Source organism: Anarhichas minor, unplaced genomic scaffold (genome assembly GCF_050575085.1).
Source record: "Anarhichas minor isolate MPS153535 unplaced genomic scaffold, ASM5057508v1 ptg000004l, whole genome shotgun sequence".
Taxonomy (NCBI): Eukaryota; Metazoa; Chordata; class Actinopteri; order Perciformes; family Anarhichadidae; genus Anarhichas; species Anarhichas minor.
The window spans coordinates 14,422,837-14,442,565 of record NW_027466450.1 but is presented as its reverse complement, the minus strand read 5'-3'; the positions used below and the strand labels follow the sequence as shown (position 1 = coordinate 14,442,565).

The 19,729-nt window shown below is 44.9% G+C and overlaps 1 protein-coding gene across 4 annotated transcripts in view; it reads left to right on the top strand.

Moving 5' to 3' along the window:
- vwa8 (von Willebrand factor A domain containing 8) overlaps positions 1 to 19,729 on the top strand; it is a 48,899-nt gene that overhangs the window by 20,616 nt on the left and 8,554 nt on the right. The window contains exons 22-40 of one of the 4 annotated variants that reach the window (XR_012959161.1): positions 266 to 341; positions 1,318 to 1,453; positions 1,970 to 2,089; positions 2,624 to 2,829; positions 4,724 to 4,875; positions 7,451 to 7,559; positions 7,837 to 7,975; positions 8,360 to 8,547; positions 10,477 to 10,596; positions 10,810 to 10,874; positions 10,979 to 11,104; positions 11,190 to 11,299; positions 11,539 to 11,690; positions 11,829 to 12,033; positions 12,122 to 12,203; positions 12,494 to 12,698; positions 17,362 to 17,470; positions 17,908 to 18,064; positions 18,354 to 18,459. Coding sequence is in view for 2 of the 4 variants with exons in the window: in XM_076110199.1 (XP_075966314.1) it covers positions 266 to 341; positions 1,318 to 1,453; positions 1,970 to 2,089; positions 2,624 to 2,829; positions 4,724 to 4,875; positions 7,451 to 7,559; positions 7,837 to 7,975; positions 8,360 to 8,547; positions 10,477 to 10,596; positions 10,810 to 10,874; positions 10,979 to 11,104; positions 11,190 to 11,299; positions 11,539 to 11,690; positions 11,829 to 12,033; positions 12,122 to 12,203; positions 12,494 to 12,698; positions 17,362 to 17,470; positions 17,908 to 18,064; positions 18,365 to 18,374 (2,467 nt within the window). In the remaining 2 variants the exon portion in view is untranslated. Of the gene's footprint in view, positions 1 to 265; positions 342 to 1,317; positions 1,454 to 1,969; positions 2,090 to 2,623; positions 2,830 to 4,723; positions 4,876 to 7,450; positions 7,560 to 7,836; positions 7,976 to 8,359; positions 8,548 to 10,476; positions 10,597 to 10,809; positions 10,875 to 10,978; positions 11,105 to 11,189; positions 11,300 to 11,538; positions 11,691 to 11,828; positions 12,034 to 12,121; positions 12,204 to 12,493; positions 12,699 to 17,361; positions 17,471 to 17,907; positions 18,065 to 18,353; positions 18,533 to 19,729 lie in introns of those variants that run through there. The other 3 variants (XR_012959158.1, XM_076110199.1, XM_076110189.1) reach the window with 3 other exon arrangements.

Here is a 19,729-nt window from a genome sequence, read left to right as displayed (position 1 = left end):
GTTTGGGAGATGCTTCGACGTTATGTTTGTGCACAGTGTTACTGACACCCTTTTTCACTGGCCTGCATCTTTGGTGATCAAATGGTCTTCAGGTAAAGAAAAAACGACATAGATAGACACGCAAGTGCCCTTTAGACGTGTGAGATATGTTGACCAAAACCTCTGGGGGGTCAATGAAGACCTATATGATGCTCTGATACATTGCATTGGAAAAACCAAATAAATGTGAAATGAAATATCAAGCTTGTTTTTATTGCTCCTCCAGAGATACGACCGTCCAGACTCTGACCCTGCAGCCTTCAGTCCGAGATGGCATCATCATGTACGAGGACTCGCCTCTGGTCAGTCACACAGACGCACACGCTTTTACTGTTCCGGGATCATTCCTCCTGTAGTCAATATTTTACAACCATGCACAGAGTGCTGACACCAGGTCAGTAAATAAAAAAGTATGAGCCATTTTCAGTCACCGGCTCTGGACCTGAAGGTATTCAGCTGGCGGTGTGTTCTTTTGATGCCAAGAGACGTCTTGGCCTCATACATTTGTGGTGCACTGTACTGTACATGTTAACGTACTTCTTATTGTGAAGAGACATTAATGTGTGAATGTGCCTCAGCCACCCAAACCGTAGTTCAACAACAACTTCCCATGTAAAGTCTCCCAAAGCGCTCCACTGATAACATTTAGCGAATTTACTTTGCAGCACACATCGGTAAGAAAGGAGTCATCAAACATCTCCTGCTCTGTAAATCTGCAGTCCTGCCCGACGTGGCTGCGTTCAGTGAGTGGGAGACGGCAGCACATTCACTTGGCTGAGCAACCAGCCATCTTTTTCTGTCTCTGCCACCCACCCACTCCCCTTCATGTCTGACTTCATTTCAGCAGACATGCGATGGCTCAATCCATTGAACGACCCAGTTAGCCATGCCAATGAGGCAACATGCTAAATAGCAAGAACAGTAACACCTACATGAAATGAGACCATTACTAATGTAGTCATGCAGAGATTTAAATGAGGTTAAAATATCAGTGTTCCCATAAAAATGATTACGGCTGTAGTTCCTACCTCAACAGGTGCAACAGTAGAGAAAGGGACAGTCTGTGCACACCAAGCCCAAAGGAATAACTGGGCATGTGGGGCCTTTAAAGTGAAATGGAGGTCACGCCTCTCACCATAACTGTTACAGTCTCTGTAATGTGCGTGTTGTTTCCTGACCTTTCCTGGTGTTGCTGAGGTTCAGCAATACCTTTTTACTACATTATTACACGGATGTTTTTGTGTGTGTGTGTGTGTGTGTGTGTGTGTGTGTGTGCAGGTGAAGGCAGTGAAACTGGGTCACATATTGGTGATTGACGAAGCGGACAAAGCTCCCACTAATGTCACCTGCATCCTCAAAACCCTGGTGGAGAGCGGAGAGATGATCCTGGCCGACGGACGCAGAATCATCTCAGGTACACACACACACACACACACACACACACACACACACACACACAGGGTGACAGACGACATGTCCCAGAAACAGCGTGCGGATAGAAGCGGGACCAGATGGACGAGTTGAGGATTGGATGTCCCAGAAGACAAACACGAGTAAAACATCAGATGCAGGCCACTGAAGGAGGCTTAGGATAAAAGCCTTTATGGACAGGTACCAGTAAATTCTGGAGGCAAGCTGGACTATAAACGTGTATATTTTCCAAGTAGTCCCACGTAATCACAGTAGTTGCTGACGGCTTCTCCATTCCTGAGAGGCTCTTCCTCCCAGAGGAATGTAAACACAACCGTGAGACTTCATAAACACAAACTTGAGACGGCTTCACGATGCTGTCAGGACTGTAGAGGTGTGTGTGTGTGAGACTCAGTCACACAAATCAAATCAAAACCGAGGCAGGGACAAGAAGTATGAGTACTTGTTTTGTTGTGTTTGCTTGTCATGTCTGCTGACTGCGACCGTGTCTCCTTCAAAGATCCACGAGAAGCTGAGGAGAGGCCCAACACCATAGTGATGCACCCAGACTTCAGGATGCTCGTCCTCGCTAACCGACCTGGCTTTCCCTTCCTGGGCAATGACTTCTTTGGAGCTCTAGGTACACACACACACACACACACACACACACACACACACACACACACACACATGCACAACACCCACAGCCTGGAGCAGAGGACTAGTAATCTTCTCTTTATTTAATAACAAACTCATATAAAAGACCAAGCACCTCTGATACATTGGGAAAGGAAATTGGGAGCGATGCAGCTCCTGTCAGATTAGCTGATCTAAGCGTTCTTTGCTCTTTTGTATCAAAGGAAAAAAAACATAACCAGGAATTTGATTGTCATTCAAGTTTTACTTAAAGTTCTCCAGAGCTGTCGAAGCTCCAGCAGCTGTTTCATTGCTTGCCTTTAGATGCCGCATGTCTACATCTGTAGGTTTCGGGTTGATGGTTATAATGTCAGCGCCTAGTTTCAGCTGTTTGCCATCAGTACCACTGTCCTTGTTGCAGAGCGCAGCAAAGTGCTAAGCTTCAGGTTTAGGTATATGTGTAGAAAACAAACATAGAATGACCACACAAAGAGCGATCACTACAGGAAAAAGTGACTTGTTATTGTCCTCTGATCAGGTGATATCTTCAGCTGCCATGCTGTGGACAATCCAAAGCCCCAGGCGGAGCTGGCAATGCTTAAACAGTACGGCCCCGACGTTCCCGACGCCACGCTGCAGAAGCTGGTGGCCGCCTTTGGAGACCTGAGGTCCATGGCCGACCAGGGCACCATCACCTACCCCTACTCCACCCGAGAGGTGGTCAACATAGTCAAACACCTCCAGGTAAGAAGACGCATTCGATGCATATCTTTTTTTTATTAATATTTCATAAAGATTATGTGACCTTAATCCTGCACTGCTAGGTGCTTTAATAATGCAAGAGAGTGTCCTCACAGCACAGCTGTGACAGAGAGGGAAGACCCTGTTCCTGCCTCAGTCTAGACAGACGAGAACACACACACACACATGGACACACTTCAACATACACCGTTACACAGGATTGGTCATATAATCGGCAGTTGTTGGAGAGAGTTCTCACACCGGTTCTGCCCCTGATTATGCTATAAAATAACTAAATATAAAATGCAGGTGTGTTTGCAGCTTGTTTGTGTGAAGGGAGAACACACACATGCTTATTTTGTTTGTGTTTAATGATCAGGGTTGTCACGTCTCAGTGTGGTCTTTGGTCTTAAGAAACGCACACAGTCTTTAGCCCAGAGAGGAAGAACAAAACACCCAGAAGAACAAGAACACACAAGAACAGGGCTTCCAGAGGAGGGAAATTCAGACTCGAGCTTGTACTACTGCCGATCAATAATTCAGTGCACAGGCACGAGCCCTTATGTTTGATTTCCCCACTGGCCACCCTGTTCTGTCATCAATCACCACCACTATTGACACCTGCAGGAGTGGGACAGATACCGGAGGATTTAGTCAAAGACTGAATTGCTTCTTTCGAGGCAATAGCCAATATAGGCTCTAATCACCGTTTCACATTTGATCATAATTGTACCTTTGTGCTAACTTGGAACCCAGATCAATACAGCCCAATGCTCATTACATCCAATCAATGTTTTAGTTGTAACCAGTTGGGGTGAAGCCGTCATTGATTGTGCAGCCGTTTATAGGCCTAACGGTGTAATTACATTGTACGTCTGACAGTGCCATAACAGTCCTAACAATGCCCCCGGGATTCAGGGCGGCTCAGTCATTACAAGCGTTCTGTCCTTTTTAAAATGTGTACAAACATTCGATTACAGCTTCAAGTTTACTCACATCAAGACTGTAGACATGCTGCTGCTAGAGCGAAGGGTTAGGTCACGTGTACGGCTGCAACTATTCTGTTCGTTTATCATCAGTTATTCTGTCAATTGATCCGCACTTAAGCCGAGTATTGAACCTCTGTACTGTAGCTTATCGATCATGTACCGATGTACCAGATTCATAATCCTGTTGGCCTGAATAATGTTTAAACAACTATCTGATGAAGGAAGAAGCAGAGTTCTTACATAACCCATTGTGTGTAGACATCTAACCTTTCAGAACTTTGCCTAGTTTTGTAGAGAACACATTTTTCATGGTATCAGCACCGAGAGTCGTGTATCTTTTACGCACAAACAATTGTCAAAATTGTCAAAAAATCATGAGGAAAGCCTGTTTTTAAAGTTACAAGTAGCACCTGGATTATGTTTCTCAATGTTTTTCTTTCTCTTGAGGGTTTAAGAGTGTCTGCTTCTGCTTACAGCATCTCTCTCCCTCTCTGCCGCTCCGTTTGTCTTCCTCCATCGCCTATTTACCAACCTATCACCATAGTTACTGTGCAATACAGAGAATTTATTGAGGCAATATAACTTGTATCTCTCCAATTATATCACAAATGCAATAACTAAGGGTGCCTTTACTGTCAGTGTTGTGGCCAGAGTCTAGAGAGTAGTTGCCTTCAAGATAGCGTGTCTCTTTTCCAGACCGTGTCCCTGCATTGACCCCCGTTGAACAACTTTCTTTAACCCTCTTCATTCCATCTTCTCTGCTTTTTCCCCCTATTTTTCATCCTACTTGCCACCCTCCCTGCTCCCTTTTTTGTCATTCCTCTCACCATCCTCCCTGTCTACTTCCTCTTCTCCACCCTTTTTTCCCTCTCCCATACCCTCCTCCTCCACCTTCTTCTAAACCACAGAAATTCCCCGACGAGGGTTTGGCCAACGTGGTGCGAAATGTCTTCGACTTTGACTCGTACAACAAAGACACGCGAGAGGTTCTGATCGAAGCGCTGCACAAGCACGGGATTCCCATCGGAGCCAAGCCCAGCTCTGTCACACTGGCTAAGGAGTAAGCAAGGCATCAGGAGCACAAGGATGACACACACACACACACACACACACACACACACACACTAAAGACACATCCAGTACCTGATTGACGCTCAGACAGACAGATGAGTTACAGGGGCCAGTCAGAAAGGGGTTAGAGTGAGGCGATGGATAATAGATGACATCATTGACGTTCTACCCGGCTCTATTATGGATCTCATTGAGACGAGGACATTACAAAGCCTCAGCAGTGAGCCACCACAGCTAAGCTGAAGTTCACTCAGTCTATGTTTCCACTTTTCATATTGACTGGCGGGACCAAAGTACAATACGAGCTTGTACTCAGTGCTTGTACTTCTTATTGTACCTTTTAGAGAGGACAGGTACTACTGACAGTGACCAATAATGTCGTCCACTCAGCAGTCCTCATCGGAGAAACTCTCTTTTTCTTGCCTCGTGGAACCCACTATTGGAAACCCATAAGAGGGTTCTAGTCAATTAACCCATAAGTCACCATAACCTGCAGCGTTGATCATCTTTTGTCAGATATGTAAACTTTATCAGAACCTATAGAAGCTTCATCTTAACCGACAACAGAAAGATACTAAGACTAACACTTAATTTGACAATCAAGATAAGGGTTTTATTTAGCGTTTATTCCCCCTACCCCCCACATCATATTGTTATAGAACGTTATTTATGATCAAATCTATGTTTTAGCAAACAAAAATAATTACTTATATCACTTTTTCCACCCTGCAAAGGTTCCAAAACTGTTCCCTCAAAGTGGCTTGATTACGGTGAATGGTTCCTGATATTACTGTTGTGACTGCGTGCCTTTAGAAGAACGTTCCCAGAATCTATCAGTGGGACGTGTTTCCTCAGAGGCCATGTAGTTGTAGGTAGAACTCTCATCTTTCTGAGGAGAACACATTTGGAACTCTTCTTGCTGAGAGTGAACCTGTTCGACGTCATTTTCTGATTTTAAATTATCTGTAACTTTTAGAAATGAAATCCTGAAATGCTTGAAATCGGCTGATGTTGTCTTTGGCCTTCTGACTGGTTTCAGACTGAATTAAAGGGACAGTTCACCCCGCACTCAACAATATGTCATATTCTTCCTCTTACCTGTTGTCCCGTTTATTAATCTAGATTGTTTTGGTGTGAGTTACCGAGTGTTGGAGATATCGACCGTAGAGATGTCGGTCCTTCTCTAAAATATAATGGAACTCGGCTTGAGGTGCTTAAAGCGGCCAAAATATACATTTGAATTTCATGCAATATCAATTATTTTTGCATTAATGGACGGAAGGCTCGTGCTTGTGGGAGCGCGATATGTAAACATTAATGGTGTAACGTTGGCTTGCTCAGTGGTGATCGGTGAGCTCGCACTAGCGAATATAGAGGCACGCTTCCTTCTGTGCAGTGGTACGGTCGACGGGTGTAGTTCGGTCGAGAGAAAATAGTTCCCCCATCAAACTGCTCACAACTAGTCACATTAGTTCCATTATATTCGGGAGAAGGCCGACCTCTCTACAACCGATATCTCCAACACTCTGCAACAATTTAGATTTATAAAAAGCACGACCGGTTAGAGAAAAACTATGTATTTTTGATTTTGAGGTGAACCGTCCCCTTAAACTTTGAGGCTTCCATGAAGTCTTCGCACTGCTTCCTGAAGTGTTAACTGAATGGCGGACTAGATCATTCACATTACTTCGCCTTTTCCATAAGGGAAAGATCATATTCTAATATCCACTACTTTGTCTCATCATGCACAGTTTGTCTTTTAAATAAAGGAAAATATTTGTTTCTTCTGTCTCCTGTGGTTTTATTTTGACACATGCAAAAATTCAGTCTCATGAATCGCTCAAGTAACATCTTGAGAACAGAGCAGAGCAGAAACAAGTATTTTCCTTGAGCAATTACGCAGCTGATTGTACACATCTGTTTCATTATGCCTTTTGTGTCTTTTGGGATCTGTGTTTTAAGAAGTCCATCTTGAACAATTTATCTCCCATATCTTGTGTACATAACAGCAAATATATTTGTCTCTTGATTTCCAATTTTGGTCATGGAAAACAAGAAACGGTTTCTCTAATGTGTCTCATTATTTTTTCCATTCGTAGAAATATTTATGGTTAGAGGATTGTTCATCGTCCAAGCCGTTTATCCACTTCGAATTTCTGTGTTTTCTGCGGTTGTGTTGCATCTTTCACCCCACCTGCAGCCAATAAGGCCGTGGCCACAATCCAGCTATGACACAGTCACTTGTCCCACACTGGCTTCACCCTCTCTAGAGAGAGCCGGGATCAAATTAAATCCTATGTTTTTATGAAATCCCACTCAGAGCAAAATACGACTTCCATCTGAACTCATTTTGCGGTTTCCATGTTGACGCTCTCATAAGATGAGTTCATTTCGTTTGAAGTGGGGATGCAAAAATTGTGACAGTGAAACCCATAATGGACCATCAGAAAGCCACAGGATTCGTGCCATGGTGCTCTGTCAAAAAAAACATGCTCACAACTTGATATATTTTCATCTCAGGAATCCACCATTTTGCAGTTCTTACCAAGCACTTTGATCTTTAGGTTGCCCCTGCCGGAGGTCAAGATGACGGGGTACTGGACAATAAACCAAGTCGGCAACGCTCGACGCAAACTGCTCTGTCCCACTGAGACACACTCCATAGACATCAAGGTAAACACACGAAGGAAAACACACTCCGATCTTCAAAGTTTACCATGAGCAGAAATTCCTTCACATCTCCCATATGTGGTGATATAGGCCAGTAGTACTTGCAAAAATATGGAGACTATAATCAACTATAATTGTGTATATGCTGTATTGTTGCAAAGTATGGATGCACCTAAAAACTGTAGCACGGTTCCACATAATTTTGACCATAAACATTAAACACCAGTGTTGCTTTCATACACTGTTTCGTGTGTGTAACAGTGTTGTCTTGTGTTTCCAGGGCCCCGTGTTTCTGCGTGTTCAGAGTTCCCCCTGCAACAGACAGGAAAGCAGGGCTTTGAGTTTCAGCGAAGAGAAAGCCCACTGGCAGATTCCCATGAGTGAAGTCAACATCATCTGTGATGTCGCCACCAAAGATGGTATACACACATAAACAGCGTCAACACTGTCCTGCTACACATTCTCAGGTCTCAAGTGTTCATTTAGGGATATATTAGAGGATCCAGTGGAGGAGGAGAATGTAGGTGCACAGCTATGCAGTGGGCTAGACAAACTTCCAAGGAAGGTTGAAGACAAGAGATGTCTTTTCCAGTTTTTAAAGGAAACTATTGATGATTTGGGAAAACACCATTGGATCGAACACAACTACTTCAATTATAGTGATCACAAATCAGAAAGGGATAAGATACCAAGAGCAAGAGTTAGATCAACCCTGATTCAACGGTCAAATGTGTCTGGATATAGACACAAACGCATAACATTATTAATAATAATCCCACATTCCCTCTGTTTTTGTTTTGCAGATGTGCTGTACGTAGCCACGTGTAACCCCGTGTCGCTGTACTCCATGAAGGAGCGCGGGGAGACGATTCAGTGCATGGAGCTTTACGACGTCTTCCCCAGGACCATCAGTGGCGTCTGGCAGCCCTTTGTCACCGTTGCACCCCTTGGGAGTCCTCTTGATGGACAGGTGGTGCTGCACGAGGAACAGGTTGGCACACAAACACAAGCCTGTATGATACGTGATGATCACACCGATAAGATTCAATGAGGTTTTTGTCTAAATCTCTATGGAAAACATGCCCAGGATGTTGATCATGCTAAAGGTACCCTGTGGAGTTTTCACTGTAAATAAACATGTAGTTTCCATCACATATTTTTCACCAAAACACTTCAGTGTTCAGAACCTGCGATACCTCCCATTTATAAAATCAACAGGGGAGCCCACACTGTCACTAACTACACTCCTTGAATAAACATTATCTAATTTATGGAAAAAAAACAAAAGAGCAATTTCAGTAAACAGAAAATATGTGTTTGTAAGATATATCCAGGATGTCAAACTGATTCAGCCGTAAAAAAAAAAGGTTAAAAAATAATGTTTCATTAGTATTTACGGTATGCATTATTTACATCTTCTCTTTTATCGGGTCTTTGTCTTCTGCGACCGCCCTATGCAGTTGACATAAATATATATATCACCTCCTCCTCAAGCGTAGGTGTCATGTTAACGAGGACAAAGACACCACAGGGTACCTTTACCACAGGACAGATACCTGACCATAAAACAAGAAACCACAAAAGATGTTATCATGGGACAGTGGACATCATTACCTACGCACCAGTACTGTAAATGTCAGTTTTAATTGTGTTCTGTGGAACACCGTACAAGAACAATGTGGAAAGTGTAAACAGTCTTTGTATTTACTAAAACACAACTCCACTCACAGACTGTCAGTGTTCACAAAGGAACCAGATCTCTTTTGTCTGATGTCCTTGTTCATATATATATATATATATATATATATATATATATATATATATAACTTTACGAAGAACTGGCATTTAAACTTTTTTTTCGGCGCAACAACAACAGATTCCTCACGGATTTAAAATAGCTTTGCTCAAGTTTGTTTGAGTTTCTCAAAATGGTTGGTGGTTAGCGGTTGTTTGCTGTTGAACCTCTCTCACCCCCATAAGACCATGGTCTGTGACAGCAGAGCGCAAGACAAGAACAATGAATGTTCGCTATTTCTCCAGAAGCAGAACACTTTTACAGCTGGTGCATATTAGGCAAGAGGAGGACTTCTAAAAATACCGTGGTGATGGATCATGTTACGTCTGTCTAAAAATGAAGAGGTCCAGACAACAGCAAGTTCATTCACAGGTCATTGGCCGTCCTGGAAAATCACACACACACACACACACACACACACACACACACACACACACTAGGCATTGACACACAAAGACATGTTAACTCAAAGACAAAATGACACCCCTGCCTGTCAGAAGACACATCCACATGTAGGACATGCACGTGTGCTCACGCATGTACGCACTCCCTCCATAGGCAGTATATGTTTAGAATCAGGAAATGGGGTTTGCCTTCTCTGAATAGCTCGACCAGTCCTCGGTACAGTAGTGTGTATGTCAGGAACGGGAGGCCGTGAGGAAAGCGTTAGTGTGAAGCAGGGCAACCGGGGCCGAGGCCAGCTCCCCCGTGGCCCCCTCTCATAAAACTCAATTGAAGATGAAGCCTAGTGCGTCACAAACGAAAGCCTTTTGCACAGGTCACCTAATACACACTATGTAAATATATATGTATATAGACACTGAGATATGCTGTTGCTCAACTAATGTAAATGTAGGACTCAAACAAACGCAGAAGAGTACATGTGAAATTAATTGAAGTGACTTGCAGTGCTGTGTTCAAATCAGTTTGAGTTAACTCAGATCAACGTGGTCTTCTTCTTCTTCTTCTCCGTCTCCTTCTCCTTCTTCAGGATTCAGTATCTTCCAATACTCACAATATTCATAATTTTCGGTCATACTTTATATTTAATACTATAGTTTGATGGTATAACATTTTGTTCTGAATCCAGTCTTGCTCTGACATTTACATCCCGCTCTCTTTCAGAGTAACACGGTGCTCCATTTGGACATGGTGACGGGCGCCGTGCGGAGGCTCATGTTGTCTCCGGACACGGATCAGCCCTCCACCAAAGCCTCCAGCTGGTGGAGCAGTAAGGAGCAACAGGTGAGTAGCTTCCACTACAGGACATCAACTAGATATGTCATTTATCCAGTTTTACATAAGGACTAGTAATCATTTACACATTACATATTCATACATCTGTGATAAATTAGGATGCATTGTCCTCTGCCGAATTTTTACAATTTATAATCACTGAACAAATCATTCCAAAGCAGTGTGTGGACTCAATGCGTTGTGTGCATTCACTGTTTGCAGGCAGTGCATAAAATGTGCCACGACTTCGCCCACAAAAACTGGCTCCTCTTCTATAAGGAGGAGGGGTAAGCTGCTCCGATCTCAGCTAAATCCTCCACGACGCTGTTAAACAGCGCTATCTCGGCCGTGCGCTGGTGTTCATCGCTGTTGTGTTTGTTTGTGCGTGCAGCAACCAGCTGGACGTGCTGGACGTGCTGGAGGGCCGGGTTCACTCCATCTCACTTCCCATCAACCTGAAGTCTGTCTACCTGGTGGCAGAGGACCGCTGGCTGCTGCTGGAGAGCAACACCAACAAGTGAGTAAGGGACGGATCCCTTCTGAGGGTCTTAACGTTTGAATTCACTCGTAATGCGACATACTGATTGTGTCACTGAATATAGGAAGTTCCTGCTGACCAAGCCCTTGCATATGTCAGCTGAAGACTCGGGCGTGTGTCAGCTCCACAGCATCAGCGAGGACTCAGTCAGCTCAGGCCACGGAGCCAGCTCAGGTAAATATAACCATCAGGACATTAAGGATGGACGTCGCTCTGCTCTAAACTAGTTAATGTTCCATCAAAGATATTGTGCCAACCCTATTAACAAAACCAGGCAGACGGACATTAGTCAAACCAAATATAAGAAGTTCTCCAGAGCTCTCTCCACACAAGTGTTTTAGTTTATCTCATCATCTCCTTCTCCATCGCTCTCTCTGTTCCATCGTGCTCTGTTTGGTCCCTTCCTCTCCCAGATGAGGCGTCCGTCCCCCAGATGCTGTCATGTGAGCAGCTCCCCAACGAGAACCTCAGCGCCGCTCTGGACCAGAAGATTGTTTCCCCCAACCGCATACTGGCCGACAGCGGCTCCTTCGCCCGGGTCGTTGTGGGCTTCCCAGACCTCGTGGTGAGATTATAAAAGGACATGGTTGAAAATAAATAAATACACTGATAGGGCGAGGACATGTAGTGTTGCCGCACTGCTGTGTGCTTGATTTATACCGTAAGTAGCGACATTTTCCTCTTGGTTTCTTTTCTCGTCCAGTCCGCTAATGAGGTGTACAGCTTTAAGAGGCCTGTTGACCTCTCAGTGATGAAGAGTACTGAGAGCGGGGCTCACATGTTCCTGAGAGGTGGGCTCCGGTCCAGCGAGGTCAAACGGGAGAATTGTGTCAGCCTGCTTTCAGCCAATCAGGTGGTCCGAGCGCTTCCACCCAACAAGGTGCCCCTGAGGGAGGTCTACCCCAAAGGTCAGCCTTCAGGTCACACACATGAGCTCAGCAAATGAGTGCAGACAGAGAGTTTGTAGTCAGACTTGTTTTCTTGTTTGTCTCTCAGACGTCACTCCTCCGATGACAGCGGCGTACCTGGAGGTGACCGATCTCAACTCCAAAAAAGTCAAATATATTCCCGTCCCGAGGTAAAAATATCATTTTGCATCCTCCAGCGCCAGCTAGTGGTCAGAAACAGCATTGCTTTGAGAAAGAAAATCCCATTTATCTACCAGGCTAAACATCAAAATCCAAACACACATGATCAAGGTGATGATATTGAGCCTAACCCTGGCAGAACTTTCTTCTTTAACTGACGACATGATTTACACATTTAAGGAGAGTTTAAATGTTTGATATAGTGAAATTCACGGTGCCCTTTTGATGACCTATCTTAGTGACGGCGTCTTGACTTTTCCTACATATTTGTGATCAACAGGTCGATGACCGTGTCGCCTTACACCAGCTGGTTGTCCAAGGTGTCCGAGTCGGACGTGCTCATAGCTGCTCTCGGTTCCGGGGGCGTCGTCACGGTGGACATGGGTGGCTACGTCCGGCTCTGGGAGACGGGGTTAGACACCCTGCAGCGATCGCTGATGGAATGGAGGAATATGATTGGGGCAGAGGATGGCAGACCTTTACAGGTAATTTGTTTGCTAATGTCAGTGTTGATTGGGTAAAGAATAGAAATGCTTGCAGCCTTGCAGTTTCTCTCAACACCAGCGGGGGGCGGTGCGACTTTAGAAATAACTACAGTGAGCAGATTTTCAGCTGGATGTCACTCTGCATGCTTGCCTGACTTTGACAGAATATATTAGCTGCAGAAACATTCCTGATTTTATGCTCACCAGAATGTTTCCAGTCCCAAAATGTACGACCCGGCTGGGTGGGTGTGTATGAATGGACGGGCATTGTGCCGATGATGCAATAGGTTTGACCTTCCGTATGGGTCAGAACATTTCGGACCAGCGTACTGAGAAAGCATTGTTAAGGTGCCCACATACACAACAGAGGCAGATACATTCTTCAGATAATGGAGCCTCCCAGATGTAGGGGGCGTTATCTGCAGAAGCCTTCACGTGGACTGAAAACATGTCAAAGAGACGGATCATCAAAATTGGAAAATGTATTCCGGTGACTGTCTTCTCTTTCCTCATCGAAACATAATCTGTTGAATCTTAATTAAGTAATACAAATTTATTATGAAGCATATTTCATGTGAAACCTTAGTAGTAGTATTTTTTTATTCAGTCATCACACAATACAATACGTACAAACAGTATATATAATATACAATCTAGTATGCAATAAGTATAACCAGTCTACACAGTATAAGCAGAGGAAGTAAGAATGAGTTAAATAAGGACTGTAAAGGCAGATAGAAGATGAATGCCGCTCCTACATTCTTATCAATTTATGCTACCCTCAAAAAATAAAAATCATAATGAAACAAAAATAATTCAAATATCGTTTACAAACCTTTCTTTTGAAAACCACAAGCAAGTTATTTAAATTGAAAAGCCTTTGACTTAGAATAAATTCATTATAAAGACACACCTGCACACGTGGGACCTCTCTGTGGCCCCTAGAGGCCTCAGTAGTCCGGCCCTCTTTGAAGGGGCACCTTGAGTCCACTGACGGTCACACAGACTCGCCCCTGTGCTCTGAGTTAGCTCACCGACACCAACAGCAGCACTACTGTATTCAAACATACCCGCCTACAAGGCTCTCTGTCTTAGAGACGTACGCTACTTTACCCAACTCTTCACACACCTCACCTGCTCACTGACATTGTCACTTTACAGCACTGTTGACATCATCAACACATACCGATGCACAGGAGACATCAGTCATCATCTCTCTGCTCTCACAACACACGTCTTTTGTTCAACTGGTGCTTCCGGTGCCAAGTATGCGTCTACAGGTACCCATCATAATAAAAACCACGTTCTTAGCAGTTCACTCTCGTGTATCCAGTCACTCAGCCTCACACTTAATTGTACAATATGGCTGATTTTACACCCGTGTGTGGGTGTCTGGTTGGCCACCTGCCATCTTACCCCCCCCTCTGCCCCTTGCACTACTGAAGTTAGCTTATCAGTCACACGCACATCTACACTTGCTCGCTCCTTTAAAGTCCAAATTGTCTGCAGCAGTGCCTTGCAGACTTGTGCCAGTAACCTTCTTCAAGAAGGTTACTGTTAACAGAAGGAAGGCTTCTTGAAATGTGCAAGTAACATTTTGGAACACAGTTTTTAACCACATCACACGCTTTACACCTTTGATTGAAGTACAAATGACAACATGTTAGTTCTTACACACCTGCACGCTGCACACCTTGGATTCATTTACTCACATTAGACTCTCTCACGTGTTCAAACACTCATGTACAGGCATGCATATATGGCATCACACAGACACACACTAGCATGCACCCAGGTTCACGCAGGGGCACGCATTTACTCCTCAAAAGTGGGCTCATTCTCTCACACACACACACACACACACACACACACACAGATGCCGTCAATCCTAAATCACTCTCTGTCTTTTGGCGTCTAAAGGGAGGATCAGAAATTTATGAGGCTATTAATCTCTCAAGACAAGGCATGGGCCGCAGATGAGAGACTTATAGAGACGCTGAAAAGAAATGGAGAGGGGGGAAAAAGGGATTGAGAGAGGAGGGTGGCGTAAGGACATTGATTCCCACAGTCATAAAAATTAACTTTTCTCCACCGCCCCTCACTCCTCTTCCCTCTCTTTTTATTTTCTGTTTCTCTGTCTCGGGGTGAAGGTGCCATCTTTAGCTTACAGGGACCAGTGGCAACAGCAGCAACAATCACCTTCAGGCCCATTAGTTTCTGAAGTGTTGTTGTAAATAGCACGCGTGTAATGTAACGGTTGTATAGGTTCATGTTATGGCCACCAGCACTGTATATAGAAGAATCGTTGCTCCTGAGAGACCATGTTTTGTCCATCATTTTGGCGTGACAGACGTAAGCAGATATGTAGAATGACAGATGCTAGGTGACCATGTCAGAAACACTTTCTGCCATCTGATATCCTGTCGCTGCATTGCCCAAATGACTCGTGTCTCTTTCACGACCAGAGCGGGAAACTCGACCGAGCTCGGCCCCCCTAAGAGCCCAAAACTGACACATGTCGTAAAGCGCCACTCGTCATTTTTCTCAAACCAAAAGCGGAGCGTTCGTCACCTTTTTACTGGCTGTGACGGAGCCGGAATTCCATGAACAGCATGAAAGAACACATTCACGAGGAATGTTGTCACCGGCCAGAGAGTTTTATCTGTATGCAGCGTGATGACAACGGTGGATTACTGAAACAAACCTGCATCCTGACAGCTCAGCTTCCTCTCTGATGGACTGTTTTCCGAGACACTTACAAGCATCAGAGCCCAGCAGACGCACAGAAACAGGCCTGATGGAGGTGGAGCTGTGTTGTCAGAGAGAGAGAGAGAGAGAGAGAGAGAGGTGGTGTTTATCAAGCGATCGTAATCACCTTCATAAATGCTCAGCGAGAATGCTATGTCTAGCCAGTACAGCTAAGCCTTTGAAGCCACATTCCCGCGCATCAGGTGCACACCCTCGTTACCCAACATGGCACAGGCATGTGTGCAGCAGAGCTCATGTTCTGCTGCTGTTCATTTGCTGTACGACTTCACCGGAGGTGAGCTCCTGAAGGTGAGCTGCGGTGACACGACAGGCTCAGACCTCTGACCCTTTACCTCACCGCAAAGCTATGGCACCGAGCTCTCTCTGTTTACTGAGGTTTACAACACTGGTTCATGTGCCACCTACACACACACACACACACACATACACACTCTCTTCCTGTGGATAACACCAGAGTAAAGGCTCTTTTGATACACTGATGCTCTGTTGGTTTGCAGCCGCATGGGACAGTGGGGATGTTTGTCATTTTAAATGACCCATGTTTGAGACCCTGCTGGTTGCTAAATAGCCCCTCCCCCAAATCTCCTCACTGTTATTGTCATGCAAGGAACAGACAGTTTTTCTCATGTAGATCTGTAACGTCAACAGCCAACGCAGCTGGCCTGTAGATGATGATCTGTGTGTGTGTGTGTGTGTGTGTGTGTGTGTGAGATACAGGGTGTATTTGTCTTAAAACCTGACTGATACCAAAAATGTAATCAACACCTTTACCAACAGTGTCAACAAAAATGATAATATTTTATAATCTTCCTAGTTGTTGAAACTTTGCCAGATACGTTGTATTGGATTGCATTCAATTGTATAGGTGTACCTAATAAAGTGGACAGGGAGTGTATCGGTTAAATGGATGCACCTGCGATGAACTAATGTTGGTCGGATTCTGGATGAATGTTAAAACACTGATTTTCTTTTTTAAATGTTTACAATTAGTGTGAATCTGCTTGAGCAATAAAACGTATCGTGTCAACACTTCCAGTAGGTCCACACGGTGAGCTCGTTCCCACGATGAGTGTTATCTTGTCCTTGTACTTTGCTTTGTATCAGACTGACCCTTCTAATCCGCGCTAAATATAGAGAGCTCTGCCGATACAGCAGCTTCATGTAGAGGTGAGAACAGAGCCTGAGCTCTGAGCGCCACCGAGTCAGTTTGAGGTGTGGACAGCGGGTTAGCAGAGGGTCTGCTGCTCCTGCTAGATAAGTGTCCGTTACACCGCTCAATCCGTGATGAACCAAGAAAAAAACAGCAAAGATGTAACACACACACACACACACACACACACACACACACTTAGTGGTTCACAACAAAACCTCATCCCCCACAGATACCATTCAAATTCCTGCAGTATGTAAGAATGCAGCTGAACTACAGGGGATGCACTTAGTCTCCCACTGAACCACTCATTCCTCTCTCACTCCCTGATGCGTGCCAGACTCTGGTGTTGGAGCCGGCATGCTGATTTTGGCATCGATGGTGCCGTTGAGATGGCCTTAAGAATCCAGAGCTTTAACCTCTCGGTGTCTCCGCTCCCTCCTTCTCCATTCTCTTAATGCTTTTGACTGTGTGCTAGGTAGTCCCACATACTAACTCAGCACATCAGGAGGTAAACACGGTAAAAACTATATACTATATACGTAGGTGGCCAGACCCCACTAGTGATGGTAAAAGTATGTTTGTTTTTGTGTGAGTTGGGGCTGAACCGACCCTTTAAGCCTTATAATTTAGAGGATCGGTTGTCGCTCATTTCAGAGGCACCTGCACAGATGTGAGTCTGCACTTGCATGTTTGCGAATGTTTAAAAAACTGACCCACATGACGTCTCTCAATCCCCGTCAGATTACCATCCAGAGGGACAGCGGCCTGGACGTCACCGCCCCGAAACATGGCAAGACGGACCCCAACAACGCTCCTCATGTTGGGGGAAACCAGTGGGCAGGAGGCACAGGTAACCACCGGCTTTACAGAGTCGGCAACATGCAGAAATCTGTGAAGACGTTTACACACACACATTAGTATGATTGATGACACTTAAGGAGCACGTACGGTGCTTTGTTGCCCTTGGGCAAGGCACCTAGCCTCAGCTCTGTTGTTCTATACTTCTAGAGAGCTGCTAGAATCAGATATTCTGCATTATGACAATGTGAACAAGGGTCATCATAGTGGTGAATGGATTAGTTAGTTAATCCATTAGTCAGTCAACAGAACAACTATTTAGATTTTGAATTATTGTTAGAGTTGTGTTTACAGTCAAATGAATGCAGACTTTTTACTGAGTTAATAGAAGCTCTGGGTCACATGTTTGATTTAAAATGCGTTATTTGTTACATAAAGTGCCTCCAACAACTGTGATTGGTTCATCCCTAATGAGATGTTTTGTTGCAGGCGGCAGGGACACGGCGGGGCTGGGGGGCAAAGGGGGCCCCTATCGGCTGGACGCGGGACACAAGGTCCACCAGGTCTCCCAGGCTGAGAAAGACGCAGTTCCTGAAGAGGTCCGCAGAGCCGCCCGCGAAATGGGTGAAAAAGCCTTCAAAGAAAGGTAGGTCGCTTTAAATACAGAACATACAGTGATCACGTGCTAAAACAATGAACATCCCAGTGTAGGAAAGCACGGGCAACCGTTAACCAATAACCCGTATCTAACCTGAGTCAGCTCCACAGGTGGGAAACTACGTGAAGGTGAACAGATGTTTTGTACTGACTTTGTTTTTCCACTTTGGAAACTACCTAGAACTTGTGTGTGTGTGCGTGTGCGTGTGCGTGTGCGTGTGCGTGCGTGCGTGCGTGCGTGCGTGCGTGCGTGCGTGCGTGCGGACCTTTTTGTTCAGGGCATCTGTAGGGTTTTCTGATCAGTCCGTCATCCCAGGTATAGTGCTCCATCCTGGGCCAACAACCACAGGCTGCAGGGCCCCAGTTGGATGGATGAGTGCAATGGTAGATCCCACTGGGCATCGCATGTGTGTGTGTGTCTACGTCTACACTTGCACACATTCACTTCAGAGGAGGGGTAAGAGGGCACCCCTTTCACCAGCTCCACCATGAAGGCTGTCTCTGTTCTCCTTCGCTTCAAACAGTTTCGTTCTCTTTACTTTCTTTTCACCTCCCCTATCCTCCCCCTTTCCTGCATGGCCCTTCTCATACACTGGCTGCTTTCACGCCAAGAGGACAACCTCTCTGACTCTCCTCTCTCTCTCCTTTTTGTGTCTCTTCTCTTCTTCCCTCGGTCTTCAGCCATTTCTCTTGCTTTTTTAAATTTCTTCTTCGACACCCTTCCCATCCCCCCCCCCCCCCCCCCCCTCCCGCCTGTCTATCAGAGAAAATCTTGTAGCTACATGCTGACACCCTGCTTCCAAGTAGATGTCACTGTACTTGACTGCTCTTGAACACAGCAGGTGAGCACACACCACGGAAGTAAACCTACAGAGGGGGGGCGGCTTGACTCTGTGTTGTCTTTCTTTCCTCATATCACAGGTCAACTCTGTCAGGCTTTTTCCATACGTTCTCATTCACTGATGTGTGTGTGCTCAATCCTTTGTTTGCTTAGCAAGATTGAGTGTCAATCAAACTATGATCCCTCCGTAAACTGACACACTCACACAAGCAAAAACAGGCTTAGGTATGCCTAAAACATGAAACATGTACACACACATACTCTCTGTTTCAAAGGTCAAAAATGAATTTAAAAAGTTTACATTTAAAAAATGTCATAATAGGTATATATATTTTAAATATACATTTTTAAAATCAGTTAAAAAAATCAACCAACATGTGACAAAAATAATCCCCTAGATTAGATTGTTATGAGGCATTTTTTTGCATTAATTAAACAGATGACAGCGTAGAAGCAGAGAGAGGGTCATAGTAAACAAAGCCAGAGTTAAAACAAAACCACTCTTCTTAAGTTGTTTTGTTTCTGTAATCAAATGCATCATTAAAATCAGATAAAATCATCCTTGTCTGCGACCTGTGAGAGGCAGGTCTTGCGGATGGAAGGCTACCGTCGGTGCGGTTTGTCTCGTCGCAGGGAGTGTCCGCACAACTCGCTGTTTTTGTGTCTGTTGTGTGGGAAATGTCCGTGTCCCCACCTCGAGCCAGAGCAGACTCTCTCTCTCTCTCTCTTTGTCATTCACTCGGTTTCTCCCGGTTAAGTCAAGGTTCAGGAATTTGAAGGAAATAGCCGCGGCCACTGGCCAGAGTGTCTGCT